At 40.0% G+C, this 23,296-nt stretch overlaps 1 protein-coding gene across 2 annotated transcripts in view; it reads left to right on the top strand.

Moving 5' to 3' along the window:
* The window catches only part of efl1 (elongation factor like GTPase 1), a 125,942-nt gene that overhangs the window by 89,528 nt on the left and 13,118 nt on the right, over window positions 1-23,296 (top strand). For both annotated transcript variants that reach the window (XM_042411896.1, XM_042411886.1), the window contains exons 18-22: window positions 7,739-7,868; window positions 8,200-8,326; window positions 9,409-9,613; window positions 10,373-10,902; window positions 15,649-15,833. In XM_042411896.1, the coding sequence (XP_042267830.1) occupies window positions 7,739-7,868; window positions 8,200-8,326; window positions 9,409-9,613; window positions 10,373-10,902; window positions 15,649-15,833 (1,177 nt within the window). The remainder of the gene's footprint in view (window positions 1-7,738; window positions 7,869-8,199; window positions 8,327-9,408; window positions 9,614-10,372; window positions 10,903-15,648; window positions 15,834-23,296) is intronic.

The following is a 23,296-nucleotide window of genomic DNA, read 5'->3' as shown; positions in this document are numbered from 1 at the left end:
CATCATCGCTGTGGCTGGTTCTGTTTGTACTATTCCTCCCTGCATTATTTCTAACTGATCCGCTGAACAAAGAGCTCCAAATATCTCCCTATGCTGTTGTGTCGCCTGGTTTTTAGCACCGCTAATGAAGCTCTGCTAATGGAGCACCGCTAATGAAGCTCTGCTAATTCAGTGAGTAACATGTTTAATTTCCTGTAAATTCTTCACAATAAAAGTCTCCCATTATTTAGTCATTTAAAAGCTTTTAATATAGAGCAGCAAAAGCAGGAAATTTTGGGTTTGCATCAGCAGTAACTTAACTCTGATACAGCTGCCCCTCGATGACTGCCTGACAAGAGACAGATACTCAACCAAGGGGCTGCATAAAGGGCCAGTGTAAGATGGAGTGTTTTTTTTTTTTAATTGTGAACCATGCAGAGTTACTCTAGTGGACTCCAAAAATGAAAATATAGAGCCGGAAATTAGCATAATAGGTCCCCTTTAACCAGGACAGCTTTTTATCACTGGAAAAACTTATTAAGATTTATTTCTCAAGCTGACTTAGAGAAGCTGGTTCATGCATACATCTCAACCATGTTAGATTACTGTAACAGTGCTGGTTCACCCAAACAAACAATAGGAAGGCTCCAGCTCATTCAGAGCCATCATTCATATATGCAAAAACCAACACATTACTCAAGAATTTCAATCACTTCTTTGGCACCTAGTGCAATACAGAATCAACTTCAAAATTCTACTTGTAGCACTTATTTTGTGGTCCCCCAGTATATTTCTGACCTCCTCACTGACTGCAGTCCAGTCAGAGCTCTCAGGTCACCAGCTTTTGGTTTTCTCACTGGACCTAGAATAAGATCCAGATCTGATGAAGGCACTTTTAGCTTCTTCAGTCAACAAACTGCCTGATGACCTGAGATCTGTTACAACTGTATCCACATTCATAACCCTGTTTTCTCAAGTCTTTTGGCGAGTAGGTAGATGGAAGTTGTTCCATTTATTATCAGGAGGTTTCTGAAACAACTTTGTCTTATACGCTTTATGGCACAAAGTGGGTGCTTGGTCTGTCCTTTTACAAACACACACATAAGCATCATCCTGTTCAAATCTCAACACACACACACATATAACTCAAGAACACTGATACAGCACATTTCTCCTGCTGGTGTTCTTTTTACACTTAGTAATTACTGAAGCCTTGTATCTGTGAGCAGTTTGGCATTGAGCATGAAGCGAAGACACACAAACTAATTTCATGGGGTTGAAATCAAGCACATGTCAGCCTCAAAGAAACACACAATCAAGTCCAAAAGAGTAGAGGAGGAGAATGCAGAGAGGAGGGAAAAAGTGAAAAAAGAAGGAATGATACAGAGAACCTGTAGCAGACAGGCGTGGGCAGAACAAAGTCAAACACATCTTGCTACAAATGGCTGGCATTTGTGTACTTTTACACACACACATAAACACACACACTTATATAGTCGGCTGTAAGATTCAGGCTGTGCTTTCCTACCTAAATTTAAACCTACAGTAACATTTTACATTGACATTTAAGCTGATAGACCCAGTAAGGCATAAAACTCTATTCTCAATCAAGTCAAATTACAACAAAGTCCAACAAATAAAAGTCTGTTTGTTATTACATTTGATTCATTAAGACAACAGCTAATTACAGAATCAGTGACAGAAACTGTCTATAAAGCACATTGTGTGAAGGAAGAAGAGCTTTAATGGAGCAGTTTAGATTTGTGTGTAGGGATGCAGAAACAGAAATACTGTAATAACATTCCAAAGCATTTAATAAGGCTACAAATAAACTCTTGACCTAGAAAACAATTTGGTCATCTGTAACTTGGTAAATATTCATAATCTTTGTTTACAGAGAAGTTTGTAAAATGAATACAGTGGGAGTCAGTAAACTTACATAGAGGAGTGGGAAGAGATGAAAAGACAAAAACAGGAAGATTGCTTAAAAAAAAGAAGCAGCAAAAGCTTATTAGCACTAAACACAATGTACAGCTGAAGCTGATGGGAATGTCATCAGTTTTGCAGGTGTTTGGTCACAAACCATTGCACAAATAAAAATTTTGACCTGATGATGGCGAGAACAAAAGTGAAGGGATCATTCAGATTATTAAAATTCATCCTTAGGGGGACATGAATATCTGCAATCCATAGTCGTCAAGACATTTCACTCAAGGCCACAAATATTAACCTGATGCCAGAGGAAAAGTCAAAGGATCACCAAAGGCAGTAGGATTCATTACCTGGGGACCATGGATATATGAAGAAAATTTGATGGCCATCCATCCAGTAGTTGAGATATTTCAGTCTGGGTTAAAGTGGTGCACTGAGTGACAGACAGACATTGCGATCCATAGAGCTGCAATACTAGCATGGCTAAAAACTCCAATTACAATTTTTCAGAGCCCAAGGTGACGCCTTTATAAACTGATAATGTAGTAAGATGTTGAGGACATATTGTAATAACTTACAATTTGTGATTGCCATCATGTTATGATTTATGTTGCAGTTTTTTAATGAAAATTTTTTTTAAAACATTTCATCTGCGTACTACAGCATGGACACACAAACACCCACAAACATTGGTTTGTAAACCTAAATATCAATGTGCACTGATTAACCAGGCAAGTAGACACATCTAAAAGATGTAGCACAATGCAGTACAACACAGCAGTGAATACAAGCTTACATCATTTTTCTGTTTGCACAGGTCCATAGAGGCTGTATTTTGTGCTTGTGTTGTATTGGACTGAATACTATAATATACCTAAAAGTTTTTCCAATATTTTAACCTCATTTATATATGGAGGAGCAAAAACATTAAAAATCACCTCACAATGTTATGCAGTGTAATACAACAGCACAAACTACACCCTATAGAGTTAAATCAACACCACTCTGACACAGTGTCATAATAAAAAAAAACCCCACAAAAGTAGAATTTATTACATGACTGTGATATTGCATTGATTACAATGTGTAGTTGTTGTTATTTCACTCAGTATAAGTGACAGATGAAAATAGGATACAAATTATAATCCTTTTTAAATACTTTGAAGAGCTGTGTTCCTGGAGTTATTTTGGGCATGATTTGGGAGTAAGCCCCTGTCATGTCAGTGTTTAGCAAAACACTGGATGAGGATTCCTCTCTGCAGCCTGTTGCTCTGTATTTCTGGGATTTTAGCTGAAGAAAGGAGGCCATGTGTAATGCTGTTGCTATGTTTAGATCCAGGCCAGACAGCTTGGGACAGAGATGGCAGAAGAGCACGGGGGCTGGCCAGCTGGCTGGCTACTTAGCTCACAGGGTGGATGGTTTGATGGCTCGCTAGATAACTTGAATATTGCCTTGCTGGCTAGTTGGCCGGTGATGTGACTTGATGGCCTATTGGATGCTTTCTTAATTGGTTGACCGAGTGGTTGGCTAGCTGATTGGCTAGCGTGCTGACTAGCTGATTGGTTGGTTCATTGGCTGGTTAGGTGACTGGTTGGCTCTTTGGCTTGCTGATGGCTGTCTGAGCCCTTTGTCACATCTCTGGCAAGCAGCCTGACCGGCAGTGTGTCACGCTCAGAATGAGGTCAGAACTGTTCAGCCACTCAAGCGAGCACGAGACTGTGACATCACAGCTCCAGCACTCTGAGGGGATTATCTCTCTCTCTCTGTCTCTCTCTCTCTCTGTCTCTTTGTCTCTCAGAAAGGGGTCAGGTGCCAGGTAATCAGAAACAGTGCTCAGTGGTGCGATTGATTGATTGATTGATTGATTGATTGATTGATTGATTGATTGATAATTCAGTCCATCCAGGAACATGACATTTTGCCATCAAGCAAATTCAACCAATCTGTGCATTATTTTGTGAAGCTCACAGTTCAGCTATGTGGTCATTAAAGTGAGTTGAATTAAATTCAATTTGCTGGTTAAAAAGGCAAAAATAACTACAACTGAAAGATATCTGAAAGATATAAACACTACTGTTTTTAGTGGCAGCCCAATTAATGTTCACAACCTGAAGATGAAATGAGCAGCATAATATATGAAACATTCATTAAATGTATCTGACACATTCTGTATCTGTATTCTTGTATGTGACTTACTCTAAATACTGTTAGAGCACTATGAAGCTGATCAGATTAAAAATGCTGATATGTATCCAAATTTAACTGGGAGATTCTTAAATTAACGTGAAGTGATCAGCTGATCATTTCTCCTCACAAGAGCCTCCACTCTGTCGGTCCCTGTTGAACCGCTGTACACACACAGTCCACTTGTGGTCGTACAGTGGGGTTACAGAGTGATGTGTCTTTTCACTGACAGACAATCTTTGTCTGAATACAGATAGCAGCTGCAGAGAGCACATTAACCAGAGAACAGACACACTTTTCATTTTAGCTGTTATAGAATTAACGCTTATTAGCAGCAGCTGATCTAATCCACCACCAGTGTTTGTTACTTTAACCAGAAAAAGCAACGTTCAGATAGAAATGAGAATCCTGCTACCTACAGTATAAACAGTTTTCATGACCCTTTGCAAGTTCCCCCCTCACTAGTGAGAATCATCTCCATGGAACTTAATAGTGATTTTGATTAATTTAAAATCATAATTAACTGAGTGAGAAAGGGAGGACAGGTCAGCAGCAGGGACAGTGAGTGACTGGGATTACCTGGTTTATGCCCTGTTTTCTGACGCGACATCTCACTGGATTAAATGAGCATGTATTCGTCTGTGTTTGTAAGTAATGCTGTCTCGGCCCTGCGTCTGCACCACCTTAATACGAATGTAAACACAGAGATTTTTTTAGAATGACCCAGTGGACCCGAGGTCAGCCAAGAAGCGTATGTGTTGCTCAGTAAAGCTTATAATGCAGACAGACAGGTAGTTAGAAGGACAGCTTAATCAGTGTGGTTGTTCCCTCCCGCGTGGAGAGCCAATGTGCTTTTTTTGTATAGGTACTATAATCCAAGGCACACTGACTGCAAACAGTGTAGTTGTTTTGTTTGTATTGTCTTTTAGGATAAGTTAATATCAAGGAGCTTTAAAATGCTGTCAGATAAATACATTTCAGTCAATAATATGCTTGGATTTTAAGGATTTGGCTGCCAGTATCATTATGTGTTAGTCCATCTGTAATATTATTAGACTTCCACACCCTTTCTCTGGCCTCCAGCCTCAAGCCCACTGGTTTACTGAAGACATGCATCAGTAATTTCCTAAAACAGCTAATCACTAGTTTTTGGCAAATGTTACTCAAACAGGAGGAAATACATTTGTTGGGGGCTATTTTCATTGGTGGATTTATGCACATTTGGTGCTCTAGTGAGTATTTCTGGCAGCAGAATGGTGTGAGTGGGATTAAGTCAAAATAAACTACAGTGTGTGTGTTCCTGGTAATGAAGGAACATGTCACCCAGTGCGACAATGTGGCTCACTGATGTGTTTTTAATAGTTTTTGGACAACAATGGAGCTTTAACTGCAGTTTCTCTAGATTCAGAAAAACATTTTTCAATTATTTAAACAGAAGTAAAATATTAAAGTGCTTTGACCTGCAAGTTAAGTAATTATGCAGGTTGAAGCATCATCCTACCCAATTGACCTGAAACTGTCTTGTAATAGGTCATGCTCTTGACAGTAGATGCATTTATTCATGTTTAAAAAAAACATTTACCTAACAGCTGATGTAATTATGTGGGCACTTCTTACGCCTGTGCACACTGTTTATCAATGGATTGTGCAGACCGAGGTGGCAGAATTTCAGTAGAGGTTTGAAGCCCTCCTCCAACAATGTATTATTGCTCATATTAATATTTACAGCGTCACATGTGGATTATATTCAACCATCCTCTGTGTTGTTTATAAGGCCATGACTCCTCCAGGATAGATTTAAAACAGACACACAGCAAGAACATGATTCAGCAGAGGCAAAATATATTAATTTAGGTCTCCGTATGGCTTTCAGCACTTTAATGTGTCTTTTTATTCAGGACATAAAAAAGACAAGCTCACTCATATATCTGAAATGGTGTCAACCTGCCACTGTTACCAACATTCCAAAGAAGAAACCGCACTGTGGAAGCTAACAGAAGAGGTATTTTGAGAAGACAAGAAGAGAAATTAAAGGGTCCTTGTTGGTAGCATTCTTTGAACTGGTGTGATGGCGGTGCAACCAGCATTTGCGGCTGCCTCTGCTAATTCTGACTGTGCAGTGTCTTTATCCATGTCTATGTCTACGTCTGTGTCATCGTGTGGAGTGCAAGGGAAATATGTCTATGATCATCAGTTTCTTTTGGACATTCATAACAAAGACTTTTATGAAAAATACTAGCTGGGAGAGCTAAATCAGCTGAGTGAGCCTGGTTTACTACACCCAGTGGATCCAAAGGAGACCACAGCTTTGCCTGGAGCTGTACCAGAGAGGACTCATCCAGTGTACCAATTGTCACAATAAACTGAAATATGCACTTTTTCTATAAATGCTCTTTAATGCACTCTGCTGCTAACTGTTCATTCTTTTTTGTTTTTTTTCTCTTGGAATTTATGTTTTTATCTTTTTTTTTTTAAGGGAAATTTTAGATGTATGTCTTTATTCTTTCTGTTGTTGCACTGCTGTGGGCTGGGAAGAACAGCATTTCAGATTTTTTTTTTTGATGTATGCAAGTACACAAGAAAATGACAATAAGCTAAATCTTGAATCTTGTTACCGTTGAATAGAAGGTTGACCCCATTTACTCTTTCTGTCAGCAGAACATCTCAGAAACAATGGACCAAATTTAGAAAATATTGAAAACACAGATAAGCCTTTGGGCAAAGAAAAGTTGACTCAATTTTGGTTTTGATGTCTTTCTTTTTTTACTCATAACTGTGACAATAAATGAGATATAAACTTGATTCCAAATCCCAAGTGTGTTTGCTAGAAATTTCTCTTAAAATTGTCTTCCAGCTCATTTCAGTCCAGGACTATTTGCCAAAGCTAGCAGTAGCTTTCACAGCTGTAGAGTCTGTACTAAAAATGGGAATAGGAGCATTTTCTTATTGGTCATGGTTCCCAGACATTGTATCCTAATTACTTTGATAATCCTCTGATTATTCATCTAGCACCATCATCCACTCCAGAATGTCACTGTCCCATACTTTGGTTTATGAAACTAAGATAGTGAACATTACCTTACTGCTGCATCTAAGAATTATTTTCATTATTGATTAATCTGCTGATTATGCTGGATAATATAGTCTTAATCATTATGTCCATAAAATGTCAGAAAATATTGGAAAAAGTCCTGTCACAAATTCCCAAATTGCGTGTTTTGTCTGACCAACACTCCAAGACCCAAAGACATTCAGTTTAATACTCTGTATGATAAATGAAATATAAAAATATAAAAAGAAATATACTGTATCAAATTATCACATTGGAGAGATGGAATCAGCAATAATTTGGCATTTTAGCTGGACAAATGACTTAAATGATTAATCAAAACAAACTTAGCTCAAAAAGAGTTGCTGTGCCTAAGTACAACCTCGAAGAGCTGCTAGCATGACTGTAAACTGTTGGTCTATATTTCACTCTTAGTTCTCAAGTTATATCTTAAGTTACTTTTGTGTATTATACATGAATATAATGCGAGAGAATGTCAAGCTGGCATGAAGCTGGCTTTGGACAATGGAGACAGCATCATCTGTCATCACTATATGTCATTAGTAACAGGATTTTCATTTGTTTTTTTGCAGATTTGCTAAAATTGAGATCACTGCATCCAAGCCCATCATTCCATTTAGAGAAACAGTGGTACGTCCTCCAAAAGTGGACATGGTAAATGAAGAGATGGGCAAGCAGCAGAAACTAGCCATCATTCACCAGGTGAGTCAACCCCACAGTCATCTTACTGTAGTCCACGTCAACCTCTACCCAGTTCATGAAAGCTTCTGTTTTCTGTTCAGTATTTTTTGTCTGCTAAGTCTTTTCTGGGAAATGGAACACAGCAGATGATGTCTTTTACAGATGGTGTGATGAAGTGAAATGTTTTACATTAACAGAGTGGAGTCATTAAGAGAATTGGGCAATTAGAAAAAGCAGATTTGTTGGATTTACTGTTACAATCATAAACACTTTAACATTAACAGTAAATCATCATTTCTCAGTACAAAGTATTGGTTTTCAGATATGTCGGTGTATGTATATGTATTTCTAGGTGAAAGAAGAGGCCTCTCAGGGTCGTTCGTCTGACACTTTGCATGTGGACCCCAGTGGTCTGGTCACCCTCACCACTCCCAACAGACTAGCCACTGTCAGCGTCCAGGCGATCCCCCTGCCACAGGGTAAGATGTGGACCTACACAAAGCTGGCTAAAGGCCTCAGTATGCTTTAAAACAAACTAGGTTGAACGTTGTGTCATCCGACTATGTCTGAAAGCAAAAGTGTTTATAGTTGTCTATAAATGCCTCAGTGCAAGCTGGGGCAAAACCAACCGTCATAGGGAGGGGCAAGACACGATGAATCCACACACTTGGGCAATTACTGTGTGAAGTGGGTATCATTGTCAGTTTGTCTATTTCAGAAAATTACAACAATTGTCAAACATAGCCCCTATAGGCCCTCCAGAAGAGTTCCAGAGACTTGTAGAATCAATGCCAAGGCTGAGGAACACCATTCTTCCAAAAGATGTTCCCTCATTTGGTGTTTTGATGATGGTGGTGGAGAGCATTGTCTAACACATCAGTGCAAAATCTCCCATAGGTGTTCAATTGGATTAAGATCTGGTGACTGTGAAGGCCATAGCATATGATTCACATCATTTTCATACACATCAAAGCATTCAGTGACCCCTCGTGCCCTGTGAATTGGGGCATTGTCATCCTGGAAGAGGCCACTCCCATCAGGATAGAAATGTTTCATCATAGGATAAAGGTGATCACTCACAACAACTTTGTATTGATTTGCAGTGACCCCTCCCTCTAAGAGGACAAGTGGACCCAAACCATGCCAGCAAAATGCCCCCCAAAGCATAACAAAGCCACCAAATCCCCTCACTGTAAGGGTCAAGCATTCAGACCTGTACCAGTTTTTCATTTAATTTGTCACTCCTCTGTATTTATAGACTGTCCTATGAATGCACCTGAGCCCTGCTGGGTTTTATTCCAGCAAATCATGGAGTAACATATATACCAAAGATCCTGGTGAATGCTGTTAATGATGCGTTTTGGTAGAAAACCAGCCCACTGTGTCAGGGAGACCAGGTAAAGGGCCACTGAAGTAAAACTAATTTTACATTTTAATTTAACATATTTTCTTAAACAATGGAAACCATAATGAAGACTTGAGCTACAGAGGTGTGAAGTGTCTCATACCTTAATTCCACCATTCCTAATAGCTTTGTGGATGATATTGTTTGTCCTGTCAGAGGTGACCAGTCTGTTGGAGAGTAGCTCAGAGTTGATTCGGACTCTAGAGCAGGTCAACATATCCCTGAGGGAAGGGAGGAGTCTGGAGGTCAGCCTCAGGACCCTGGAAGCCATCACTGGACTCAAGGCCCAGCTGGAGAGCCTGCTGCAGGGGAGGAAGTGGAGGAATGCTGTGGAGCGTATCTGGGCCTTTGGGCCTCGCAGGTCTGACACTGACTGTAGTGACATGGACGTTGGTTCACATGGAATGTAACATTCTATTAATGATTAGAAAAACAGAGAACAGAGCAGAGTAGGCTGACCTTTTCCTAAAGGAATGTTTGCCTTTATTTACTTCAGCTGCAGAAAGAACCAGGCATTTTTTCCAAATTTAACCTGTTTTTATAAGCATATTAAATTAAATTTTAATTAGAAACCTGTTTTCAGTGGAAAAGCTCTAAAAACTGGGTTGGTCTGAATAGGGTATAAGAGACTAACTAGTGAACATAGTGGAGAATTCAGCAAGTAAAGAAACTAATTGTATAATTAATATAACTATTATATACATTTTTTTTCTCAGGAAATGGTAAAGACCTAAAACAGAACTAAAAGGAGAGTGAATATTGGACTTTCATTCATCAGGTGGACACAAACACAAACAAATGAATTCTAATGTTGCTCTGTGTCTGCTGGATGTTTGAATAGAAAGCTGTTTGTGAAAATATGCCAGTGTTGTAATTACAGCTTCTTGTCCAAGTGGCCAAAAAATATAAATTAATGCAGCTTTTAGGTAAAAGTAGAAATGTACTATTTCCTGCGAAGGTAAAGAAAATAATTGTGAAAATGTAGCACTTTTTAGTGTTCATTTAAAATGATATTTTGTCTTAAGGCAGGCTGTGCTGTGTTCCTGGTGTATGTATTCAAATGAATTATTTTTCGTACCTTGTAAAGTGTTACTTACCACGTTACTATTAATGTTTTCAGGTATGGCCCCAACATTCTGCTGAACAGTGTGGAGGGCTACCAGCGGCCCTCTGTGTGGCAGTGTCTGGGCAAGGGAGATAAAGCTGCTGAGGCTGGATCTCAGGCCCCTGTTCTACGAGACTTTGACAACAGCATCGTCAGTGGCTTCCAGCTAGCAACCCTGTCAGGGCCTATGTGTGAGGAGCCCCTGATGGGAGTCTGCTTTTCCGTAGTGAGGTGGGACATTCAGTCTTCAGCCCCACTGCAGCATCAGGACTCCTTGGAGGAGGACCTGGTATCCCATGAGGCTTTAGCAGACAACAAAGCAGCAGGAGGCAGTGAGACATCTGCACAAGCGGAGGCCACGGCAGAAGGGCCGAGCCAGGCCAGACGCAGGCCAGAGGTTACCTCTATAGACTGCTACGGCCCTGTCTCGGGCCAGCTGATTGCTGCCATGAAGGAGGCATGCCGTCACGCCTTCCAGGCTCAGCCCCAGAGACTCATGGCTGCCATGTATACCTGCGACATCATGGCCACCGCTGAGGTGCTGGGTAAGAGACTAGAGAGCATTACTGACAAACTTCTGCAGCTCTTCAAGGAGATGTTGCCATTATCCTTGGCACAGATAGTTCATAATGAGTGTTAATCTACTGGGCTTTTGTGGCTTAGTGAGGAGATTGCCAATGTGAAGCTAGTGAAGCTGTGAAGCAGCGCTTTGGCAGCAGTTATTCCTTGTAGAAGCTTGTGTTACTTTCAAAAGGATAAATAAGACGATAATGCATCATTGAAAGGCCGTAAAGTAGGTGTTCAATCAGGTGTATCTCCTCCAAAGCAGTGTCACAGATCCTTAGTCCATACTAGTACAAGGGTCGACTCTAATCAAAGGATCCCACTCAATTATTTATTTGACGAACAAAACAAACAAAAAAATCAGTATAATCATGTTATGCAGGACTGCCTCACCCTACCAAACCCTCATCTCCCCACCACACACACACCACCCTCATTTTCAGGAGCAAGACATCCTGAGAATGTCAGTCAGTAATCACAGCATCCGAACAACAGGTGAGCCCGCAGAGCTCTGTCCCCACCGCTCAGTATTGACTAATGCTCCACAACACCCCCTAAATTGTTGGCCTCTGAAAGTCATTAAGATGAAAATGAGGCTTGAAATGGAATTTAGTGTGTTGGTAAACAATTTCTCCAGGCTTGTTAGTAGCCACTGCAGTTTGTTACACAAAGAATTGCTTTGTCAGCTGAATCTGAGTGGACCGATTAAGTGAGCCATTAACTGAAAAATATCCAAAAATCTCTTTGACTTTTGGCACTGTCTGGCCGTTTGAGAAGCATTCTACCCTGCGTCCAATTAGATCATCTACCTTACTGAGCTGTATAGAATTATGCCATTAATGTGGGTTTATTAGAAACCCTAATTTTCAAATGGTCCATTCAGCTATGATCCTTTAGATTTAACTCACTCATGTCTGTGAAAAAAAAAACTGGGAAGCAGCTCATTTTTCTTTGTGACATATTACAGGAGGTTCTTGGGATCAAATTTTAATTTGGGGGAAATCTTCAGGTGTCACTGCCAATTCTACCCTATGAACATAATAATTCATTAATAGATAGTGTGGTAGTTTATTGTCTGGCCACATAGAATGTTCACAGTGTTGCTGCTTTACACACTTGTGCTGGATAATTGTTCACACATGCAAAAGCTTGTCTCTGTTATCACCATCACACTGTGTGTATGTGGTCTCTTTAGTAATGTGTGAAAGTGTGAACTTTTTCTCAAGCCTCATCATCAAGCTGATTATGTGTTATGTGTTGTGCGGAGTGTGTATGTTGAATTAGTGTCCATGTGTTAGATCTATGTCTGTCCCCACTCTCAAATCTGGAGTAAAGTATTACTAAAGGACAGATTATACTTTCCACATGTGCATAGCCGTTGTTCTCAAGACTGTATGCAGACACCCGATGTAGTATGTATAGAGCAGCATCCACTGTCCACACTGCTATCTATGTCCAAGCACTTTTTGGATCATATCAGAGTTTAGAACAAGTCTGTCTTATTCAATTCTCAAGTACCATATGTACATAGAAAGAGTTACTGGTTATTGTAATTATTCACTCTTCATACTGGCCATGAAGAGTTTCCTTTCTAGTGCAACTCCAATGGAAGAGATGGGAGACAAAATTCATAATCCGTTATGTGTAAAAATGCATTCTAAAGGTCAGCTGAAGCTTATATGAGGTTTCAGCAGTCAGAATGGGTTTCTTCCAGTTACAGCCTTTACAGTACAAAATTCCCTGTTGTTGTTCTTGCTAAGTTGCAGTGGAGGAACATGGAGACAAAGATGGTGTTTTGCTCTAAAAAATTAGCTTAATCGCAACGGTATCAGACTACTTTGAAGTTTTAACTACTTGTCATGCATTTTTAATTTTTATGCTTACAAAGCATTCTGAGGATGCAGCTGCCGCCATCTTTCTTGCGTGCAGTCACCATGGTGACAGATGTTGTTTTTGTCCATCACAAGGTTAGAGTAAAAGTCAGTGTTTACTTGTTGACACACACAGTGTCCATGTGACTGTGCCATAGACTGTATAAAAATATGGACGTAGTTACCGTGACGTCACCCGTTGGTTTCTGAAGAGCGGTTTTGAAGCTCAAAGTGAGCCACTCCGGCGGTCGCCATCTTGGCAGTGCGTGACTCTGCCTAACTCCCAGCCAATCAAAAATGGGCAAAGAGGCGGGCTGAATGGCTGAAACAAGCCACCTAGCAGCTGGCGGACCTGTCACTCAAAGCAGCCATGTCCTTCATTATGCATAACTTTACGGCTTAATAAAATTTAAATGAGTGAGTTATAAAAAAATTCACCCTCCATACAGTTGTCATGAAAGGGGAAATTAGCTATAGAGACCAAAACCACACCAGGCTGTTGTAAAGTTGGACATTTTAACATGGGACAAGATTTTGTGTTATTTGAGATTTATCCTTTAAAGGCCTTTAAAGGTGCCCTGTGGAGTTCCATGTAAACAAACAAGAGTTATGTTTATATTCAGCGTTTCTCACCAAACCCTATTGTGTAGTCTAAATAATGTGTTCAATGCATTTCCTTCTTATGTAAAATCTATAAAAAATATGTTGTTTACATACAGCCAGCAGTCTTCTTCACTGCATATGCAGGTGCATTGTTACGCTTCTTTGTGAATTACTGCCATCAAATGTTGATCAGCAGAACAATGTGAAACCGGTGGCAAGAGTAAATATTGTGTTGTCAGTCTGCATGTGCGTCCCATAGACTGTATAAAAATATGGACGTAGTTACCGTGACGTCACCCGTTGGTTTCTGAAGAGCGGTTTTGAAGCTCAAAGTGAGCCGCTCCGGCCGTCGCCATCTTGGCAGTGTGTGACGCTGCCTAACTCCCAGCCAATCAAAAATGGGCAAAGAGGCGGGCCGAATGGCTGCAACAAGCCACCTAGCAGCTGGCGGACTTGTCATTCAAAGCAGCCATGTCCTTCATTATGCATAACTTTACGGCTTAATAAAATTTAAACGGGTGAGTTATAAAAAAATTCACCCTCCGTACAGTTGTCATGAAAGGGGAAATTAACTACAGAGACCAAAACCGTTTTTTGTACCAGGCTGTAAACATGTTTATTTCTGCTGTAAAGTTGGGCATTTTAACATGGGGGTCTATGGGGATTGACTCACTTTTGGAGCCTCAAGTGGCCATTCAAGGAACTGCAGTTTTTGGCACTTCCGCATTGGCTTCATTTTTCAGTCCCAGAGGTTGCCGCTTGGAATGTGCTCTGCAGTAATCCAACAGACTGACTCTCCTCAGTAAACTGTGCGTGTTTGAACAGAACGTCCCTGCTCACCTAGCATTAGCATTAGCACAGCTGCCTGTGCTCTCCACTGCCGAGCAGCTGATCATCCAGTCACCTGTTCACATTACAACATTACATCCACATCCACAGCATTTGATAATGTTACGTTAGCTTACCTTTTTATAAACATCGGCATGCTGCCTGCATGTTTTCCTAATTTGTTTCTAGTTGTTTTGTTGCTGTTTCTTGTCTAATTCTCAGAGGATTGTCGATGAGTCCATAAGTCTGTTTCTTACAAGAAGCGCTAACATCAGATAACTTACTGACAGAGATGTTACTGAATGCAAAATGCTTCTTATTAACGGTAGTGCAACTTCTAGAAAATAGATATTATTGGCTGCTGGAGGAAATCAGCAGCTGCAGTGTGTGATTCCACAGATGCAGTAATTAGTTAATTTGTCCATTCTTTCACATCGTTTAGTTTTTATTCATTGACAAAAAATGAAAACATTTGAATAAACTTCGTTTTCAATTATTAGTCTTGTTTTTGTTGTGAAAGAAGGTCATCAATGAACATTTTTCACCGTACTTTTTATTTATGACATTAACACTGACTTATAGAGAGCAGAATTCTACTCAGTCTCTAAGCTAGCTTTTCTTACTATTTTCTGTAACTCAAAGGGTTTTCAATGCTGTCTTCCTGAAGAGCTTAAACCTGTTTCTGAAGTTTTGAGTCCATATTCTAAGCTACATGAGTATCTAGTGCTGCACTGGATAGTAAAAGCCAAGCACCTCATCATTTTAATAAAGATAAAACTTTAATACTTTTGTTAGCATTCATTAATTACAGCTCCCACAAGGCTTCGAAAGCACATCCAGGACTGAGACTCATTGGATAAGTTGTTGAACGATAACAAATAATCATTATTTTATCTTGGTTAAAATGATTGGGTTAGGGTTGTCATTAAAGGGAGTTTCCCTGATGGCTCATGATGGTTGGTTAATACATTAATTCATCATTTAAAGCTGATTCTGTTAGAGATCACATAATGGAATTAAAAAAGGCAGCTAGGCTATAGTCAACAGTATTTCATTAAAATAACTTGATTCAAATATTTGTAGATTTATTATTATTGATTTGCTGTATTTTTAGAATTAAATCTTACAGGAGCATTTAAACGGTGTCAAATGCATTTAAATTCAGAAAGGCTGGGGTCATCCTATAATTAGGGTTGTCTTATATTCAGATCAATATAGTGTAAGTTAGTCTCTGTGCAACAGGAACCTTTGGCTTAGCAACAGTGGCACCTCCATGCGAAAGTAGAGTTCTTAGTCTCCAGTTTGATAAAATGTCATCACCTGTAAAAATGATCTCTTGAAAACAGTCTTGCAGGGAATCCGATTACATGTTCTTCTGTGTTTATTGAGAGAGTTTTGATCCTGTGTCTCCACCCCCACCCCCAGGCAAAGTATATGGTGTCCTGGGGAAGCGAGAGGGTCACGTCCTCCATGAAGAGATGAAGGAAGGGACAGACATGTTCATTATCAAGGCTGTTCTGCCTGTTGCTGAGAGCTTTGGATTTGCTGACGAGATGCGCAAGAGGACCAGTGGATTGGCCAGTCCACAGTTGGTCTTCAGCCACTGGGAGGTGAGTATTATTACAGAATTATTATTTATGACAGTAACACATTCTGGATCCTATCCGATAGAAATAGAAACAGGCTAGACTACGAGACTTAAGGACCCTATTTGCACTTGCATCTAAACTAGTGGTTCCCAATCATTTTGACTCATGACCCTTTACAACAAAACTATATGTCCTTGGGACCCCTTGCTCAGATTGTATGTCAACAGGTTGTGATCAGTTCAATCAAAGACTGATTCTTCCTTTCCAGCTTGTTTTTTTTTCAGTGTATTAATAGGTAATATTGTCCAGTAATTCACAAAAAAAATTAGAAAAAAGAAACAATTTTTTATAGCACAAATATGTTTCTTTCTTCTGCATTCTTACCCTGTTAATCATCTCAGAACCCTACAGATCTACTTTATGAACCCTTCTGGGGGGTGGTTCACCAGGTAGGGAACCAGATAATGCCATATGATCATTGGGCATACCCTTGTCAATCACGTAACATCGTCTTGCAGGTGGTGTTGAATGGGTTCTAGTTATTTTTCTTATGCAAAGGAAGCCTGATCTGTAGCTTTCTGACGGGCATCATGAGATAGCAGGATTCTTTTTTAAAGAATGTGGGCACACTGCACACAGCATTTACACCTGGCTGAGATCAGATCACAGTGCGAAGCAACAATTGCATACTGATTTCAACATTCAAAGATTTAGTTGTCATATCTTCATATTTCCCAAAATGTGCAGTGAAATGTGGGGGTTTCATACTGTACAGGATGTGCTAAAAGGTTTTATTCCTCTACATCTCCGACAGCAAGTCCTGGAGGGATCTATCAACCCATGGTCTCTGGTTTGCAAAATGACCGTACAGTCACCGTAGCATTGCTATGAAGCATGTCCACAGACTTAATGGTGTTGTCAGAGCTGGACTGGAACAAATCCCGGTTGACTTCACCGAGCACGTCCTGCAGTTAGCCTCTGACAGGGCATTTCAATGATTGACCTACTGTGTTTAATTAGTCTCAAACCCACACTCACACTAAAAAATAGGTGCGTGCACGTGATACAAGTGCACAGAACAGTATCTGTGAGTGGTAAACCATCCTCATGAGGGAGCATTTCTGCTCCTTGTGCACAAATGTGGTCCCGCAAGCATGGGGCTGTAATGAGTGCGAGCTCAACCCTCCCTATGCGCTCGCATTTGCTCGCTCGTCAAGCTGACTTTTGAGCCTTAGGATGCGGGGATGGAATAGACAGTGGCTGATGTCTCCGCTACTTTGATTGGTCACTTTGAATACTGACTATGACCTTTGATTGGCAGTTTGGTGTGATCACTGACACATTCTAAGACAGGCAGTTGCCTGAAAGAACAACCATTTTAAGCTGGATAGAGGAAGTCAATCATCGTTTTGATAGGCTCTGATTCCAATAGTGCACTAACAAGTATTAAATACATGCGGTCAGATACAAGGCAAGACATAGCCTGAGCAGCTGTGGCTCAGGAGGTGGAGCAGGTCGTCCACTAATCAGAAGATTGGCAGTTCAATTCCTGACTCCTCCAGTCAGTCCATCAGTGTATGAATGTGTTTGAATGGTTAGTTCCCTTTGATGGGCAGGTTGGGACCTTGTATGATACTCCTGTACCCATTCAGCGTATGAATGTGTGTGAATAGGTGTAGGTGACTTGTAGTGTAAAAGTGCTTTGAGTGGTCGGAAGACTAGAAAGGCGCTATACAAGTACACTCCATTTACCATTTACCATTTACATAGTACTTCACATAGCTCAAACATGAATTCAGAATTAAGAGAGCAGGAATAGAAATTCATGTGGATTCCTGCACATATTGGTGTGTGCTGTCATAAATACGCAAAAGCAGCAACAAGAAAAAGAAATGTAAGTATGGTTATAAAATATAGCAAGGCTGAGGTTAAAAGTATAATCAAATCAGAAATAGCAGGAAGAGTTAGATAGAGGAAATAAGTGCTGATACTACTACAGCATCCAAAGAAAAGCAGCAGAAATGAAAGGAAGCAATAGGAATAGAGAGGAGGAGGACATTATATCAAGGATGAGGTTTGGTCACACCAGTCTGGACAGTACATTAAACATAATGAATAAGGACGCTACAGGTAGATGTGAACATTGTGTTTTTATACTGTCCTAGATATCAACAAGAGAGAGACTTAAAATTACACACAGGGCTATTTTCAGATTTTTAGAAAAGACAGGAATTAATAGGAGGATTTAATACAGATGATACTCATTTCATTTGTCTGCTTTACCGCCACATTACCACAGTGCTGCTGTGGCGGTAAATGTGGAGGCTGCACTGCCTAACTGTAGATGCTAGGTGGCAGCAGAGTGTTTGTTGGCAGAATTTTACTATATACCCCCCTTGACCACAATGTGGTCAGCAAAAAGACAGCAAAGTGGCGCTGTCCATATTTCCACTGGTTGACTCCATGGGAAGTGGAGCTGTGGGAACCGGTTGTATGTATGTTGTATGACTCCTAAAGAGAGACTTTTTATTTCAGCTGATATTTAACTTAAACAGCTATTCTGTGAACTAAGTTAAATGAACTAAAATAAGATGTGTAACGTAAAGTTACTGTTAGACATCAGTGAAGCGGTGTTTAGTGTTTATCTTGGGGCACTCCCGTGACATTGTGCGCCCCGGTTGAGCTTGTTTCTCTGCGGGATGCACAGAAGGCATCCAGAGTACCAGCTCAGTGTTCAGTGGAGAATATCAGTTCTTTTGCAGGAGACTTCTGTCTTAACTTCCCCTCTAAACTTTTTATGCCATAATGTGCAAAATGTGGATGTGTAAACTTGGGCACAGCCGTAATTTAGACTCTATTAAAGTCTGTGTAGAAGAAAATAACAAAATGACAAAACAAATTATACATGTTAGAAAATAATTGCTGAAAATGTGGAAAAACTGTGAACCATGTGAACTATGTAGTACTGAATTGTGAAGTTACAGCGTCAAACTGTTTTTCACCATCTCTGTGTTGAGGATTTTTTTGGTTGGCCTGAAATGGTGGCTCTATGATGTAGAGGGATGATTTTTTTTAATCCTTCAAATTTGGCTGGGTGGTTAATAACACACTGTGGTGTGACAAACTCAGAACACAGATTTAATTATTGCTTTACAAAGACTTTAAAATTATTGGAATGCATTTCTTTCATATTTCCAGATACAACAATTAATCTGATTTATTGACATTTAATTGAATAAAAGTTTCCCAAACCTTTTCTGCTTCCCTTTTGTTGAGAAAAAAGGGAAGTAAAGACAGAGACACAGCAGTCCCTTATGTTTCACCGGGAAGTTCTCAAAAGTCTGACATAATCTATTTTGCCGTCCAAAGAATGAACATTAGCCAGCATGATTGTTGGAACTGCTGGTTTATATGAGTTAGCAGTTAGCCTAGCTTGCACTCCTCCGTGCTTGCCCTGCTTCCACGTCCTATCACACCGCTTCCAATGTTTGAGAATAACATGTTCCACCAACAAGAGTCCTGCCCTCTCTGGTGGGACATAAAATGTTTTGGAAGAAATTTGGCAGAACTTTATAAAGTTTACCTTGGTAAAATTTACCCAGCCACTATGTGGGCAGTAATGGGTTACCTGTCGGTGCTGCTACAAAACACCACTGCCTTAGCATCTGCCAGGAGCGGACCAAAGTGAAGTCCTGACGAAGGCAGAGGGGGTGCTATGAGATCATCAGATGCTCAAAGCCAGGTGAGCAGGGGTGGGAAAGTCTCTTTTAGTGTCTCTAGGATTACATTGTCATCATGAGACAGACTTCACCACCCTTGGACCTGCTGGATTCCTCTACTCTGTCCACAAAGAGAACAGAAAAGGACTTTGATGGTCAGGTGGCTCGATCCGGCACCAGGGGGTTGAGCTATGTATCTGTCAGACAGAAGATGCCACAGTCTCCTATGTCCTGTTGGAATCCAATCCTCACTCGAAGATCATCCGTCCTGCTCTCCAAAGGTTGTACACTTGCAAGTAGTGCACTGAACAGAGGTGGACGGTGGGCTCTTTCGCCTTTGCCAAGATGTACCCCTATTGTTGATTGATCACTGCTGGTCATGTCTGATCAAAACACAAAACTGTAAAAAGTGGCAATTTGAGTCAAATCAAACATTCAGAACTGCACCGTGGTCATATGTAATTCTTGCCAAAAGAATTGGTTGATAAAGAAGCAAAAACAAGCAAAGTCTTCAAGCAGCAGCCACAATGGCGTCTGAACACAACTATGTCATCTTTTTTTTCTTTTTCTTTTTTTTTTTTTGATTGCAATGTGTTATGCGTGCATTTACACCTGCATTAACATGTGTTTTTCCTTATCCAGATAAGATGTCCAGATACAGACCATATGTTAATACCTGGTGGAAATGGGGTTCATGTCTCATAACAGTCCATTTCCTGAGGATATTTTATTCAGAGCAGCTCCAATACTTATCTTGCTGTGTCAGCATTTTTTCCTGTTTAGGGGTTTAATATTGTAGAACTGGATGTCTGTTTTGTGTTGTGTCGTTCTCCTCCATATATTTGCCCACTTTCTAATAAGAAATCATGGTGTGATTTTGCCATTGCCACAGAGGGCATAGGCTTTTTTTTCTTCAGGATTTTTTTTGCCAACCAGTTTGCACTAAACTTGGTTCACAGAATCAGTTTATCTAACCACAGCTGGTAACCAACTATAATGGACAATAAGCGTGTTAGATTAAGCCAGTAAATTTCAGACTGGACGTGACATTGGGTAAAAACGTTTATAACTTGATGACTTTTCACTTTTCATGAAAGTACTGAATGCATGGGCTACATTTGTATCTATAGGAGGGATGCTTTTTTATTTTAACTTTGCAAAATGGGGTTTTGAGTGTAGACTACAGGAAAAGAAAATATCAATTTAAAATCAAGCATGCACACACAAATGTGGAGTGTGACTGAGCTTATTATGTGGGGCTGTAGGTCAATGTGGCCGTCTGGTTAATGAGACGGTTCCCTCAGGGGAGTTGGATCAAAGCTGTGCTAGACAACATGTGCGTTAGACAGTTATACCTGCCGCTTGGCTGGATTCAGCCCCAGCACACATACATACACATACACACACACACACACACACACACATCTCAACGTCCTCCACACCATATGGACAGTGTCAGTTGGGGTAATGGGTCAAAATGTCTGTGAGGAGAGAGAGATGATGTTCTGCTGTTGTATAGACACGTGTCAGACAGAATATTCTCACTGTGATTTGAATGTCTCAAATGTTCCACAATGTTCATTCTAAATTCTGCTTCTGCAGTATTATTTGACACCCATACCGATAGAGCTCTGACAGTGGTGATGGTGAAGTGATAAATCTACCATACACTACAATGTTGATATCAATGGTGAGTTCTGATATACAGCTTTAAACAGTTAGGGTCTACCTGTGTATTTAACTGCTTTCTGACAGTCTGCCTTCATATTGTTCACATCAAATTACTTTTGCTAACACTTAATTTTCCACCTATTTAGCATTTTTAAAATATTATACAAACATTTAATAAATGGTTTATACTACATTAAAATATGTTGTTCTCAAATATATCAATAAACACTATACTGCTAACACCTACATTACATTGCTTTATAAATCATTTAAATAACTGTTTATAAATTGCTTATAAATGCTAAATAGGGGAACTTAACGTACAGGGTTACAGGCAAGTTCATTTGTATAGCACCTTTCAACAAGAAACTTTTTTACATATGAAATAAAAACACATCACACTATAAAAACATAAAACAAAAATTTCAAAGAATAAATAAAAATTATGTTTGAAGAAAAAAAATGTTTTTTTCACCTTTTTATTTTCTGTTATCCTTGACTCATACAGAAAACAAAGTGTATGGTCTGTGCATGAAGTGTAATCCATCTGCAGTTGTTCACGTTATATATTGGGGGGTATTTCCTAATTTCATTGTCCTAAGACGTCCAATGCAATTCAGTGCGTCATAGCATCAGCTTGTTCCAATATCTAACTTGTACAATGAAAAGGAAGTTGAGAGCAGGAAACAGAGACAGCTCGCCTTCAAAGTAGCGACTTGATCCCACTGGGCGTGTCTGCGTCGTTCCGGCTCTGACACAGCAGCCGGAGCTGATCGCAGCCACTTTAGTCAATGCTTGTGATCCCACCAGACACATTTAAGAAGCGTCCCAGAGGCGGCTCTCTGCTTCACTCCGCTAAACATACGTGCCTAGTCTGTTTTTGACAGAAACTGCATCAAGCTGCACAGAGCAGATCAAGCCGGGCAGGAAGCCAGACACAGGAATAGCATAGAGCATCTGGTCAATTTTTAGAATAAAACACCCAATGCAGACTCCCAGTCGTATATCAACAATAAACACCATTAAAAGAGACAAATAAAGAAACCACTTAACTACGTAGTCTACTTACCCATAGTAGAAGCACAAATATCACGGAAAAATGACCAAATCAACAAAATCTTAGCAAGTCAACAAAATCAGACAGTTCAACTGTGCTACTACTCAGTAACTACAGCAGCCGAAAGGCGCTCTTCAGCTTAGGCTACCATAATTACTGTAGAAGCAGCGCAACTGAGATTAAAAGGCAGCTGGCTTGACTGCAGTTGTTGTCCCAGTGGAGTATGAAGCTGTGCAGACGGAACAAACCTGCCTTGCAGCCAGAACTTGACGCAGTCCTGCCCGTTGAAACGTAAAAGTTGCGTGTTTTGATGTGTGTTGGCTGCAGCAGTCAATTTGAGGAGAGTCAAACTAAATAAATAAACAAATAGCCTAAATTATGGACATAATTCATAATTCATAACTTCTTTTACACACTGTGTAAAAGGAAGCAGAGACGGTGGAACCAGCCCCAGGGTTTTCAAAGTAAAGGCATTGTGTTTTACCAAGATGCACTGAGCCGCTGAAGACATTTAAGTAAGTCCAACTTCTGTGTGTTTGTGGTTTTGTTGTGTGCATGACTTTACCGAGTTAACCTCTCCTACCAAACACCATTTAAATCATTTACCTGTCCAAGAGCTTAGCTAACTGTTAGCTTCAGAAGATTACCAAAGCTAGCAATGCTAATTGGTTTGTAGGTAAATTAGCTAGCTGTTGTAGCTAACAAAGTGCTGTTGTATGCTAACGCTACTCGTTTGTTATTAGTGTCAGCTGTTTTGCACCTCATTTTTCTCATCTAAGTCTGTGTGAAATGTTTACATTTAAGGTAGAACTGAATTAACTGGACCCTCTTCGGTCATATATGTAAGAATTAGGGGTGTTTTTACATGCATTTTTGATTTATTAAGCTCTAGTGTGGTCTTTGTGTTCACAAATGTGTACCTTTATTAGCAGCAATGTGTTTGTGCATGCAGACTACAAATTAAAAAAATGTTCTTAATAATGTAAGTAATGTAATGTGTTCCTATTTGACAGGTGTGGGTCCTACATTGGTAGGCT

The sequence above is a fragment of the Thunnus maccoyii genome, chromosome 1 (assembly GCF_910596095.1).
Source record: "Thunnus maccoyii chromosome 1, fThuMac1.1, whole genome shotgun sequence".
NCBI lineage: Eukaryota > Metazoa > Chordata > Actinopteri > Scombriformes > Scombridae > Thunnus > Thunnus maccoyii.
Note: the sequence above shows the minus strand (reverse complement) of the source record. Positions and strands in the feature narration are given on the sequence as shown.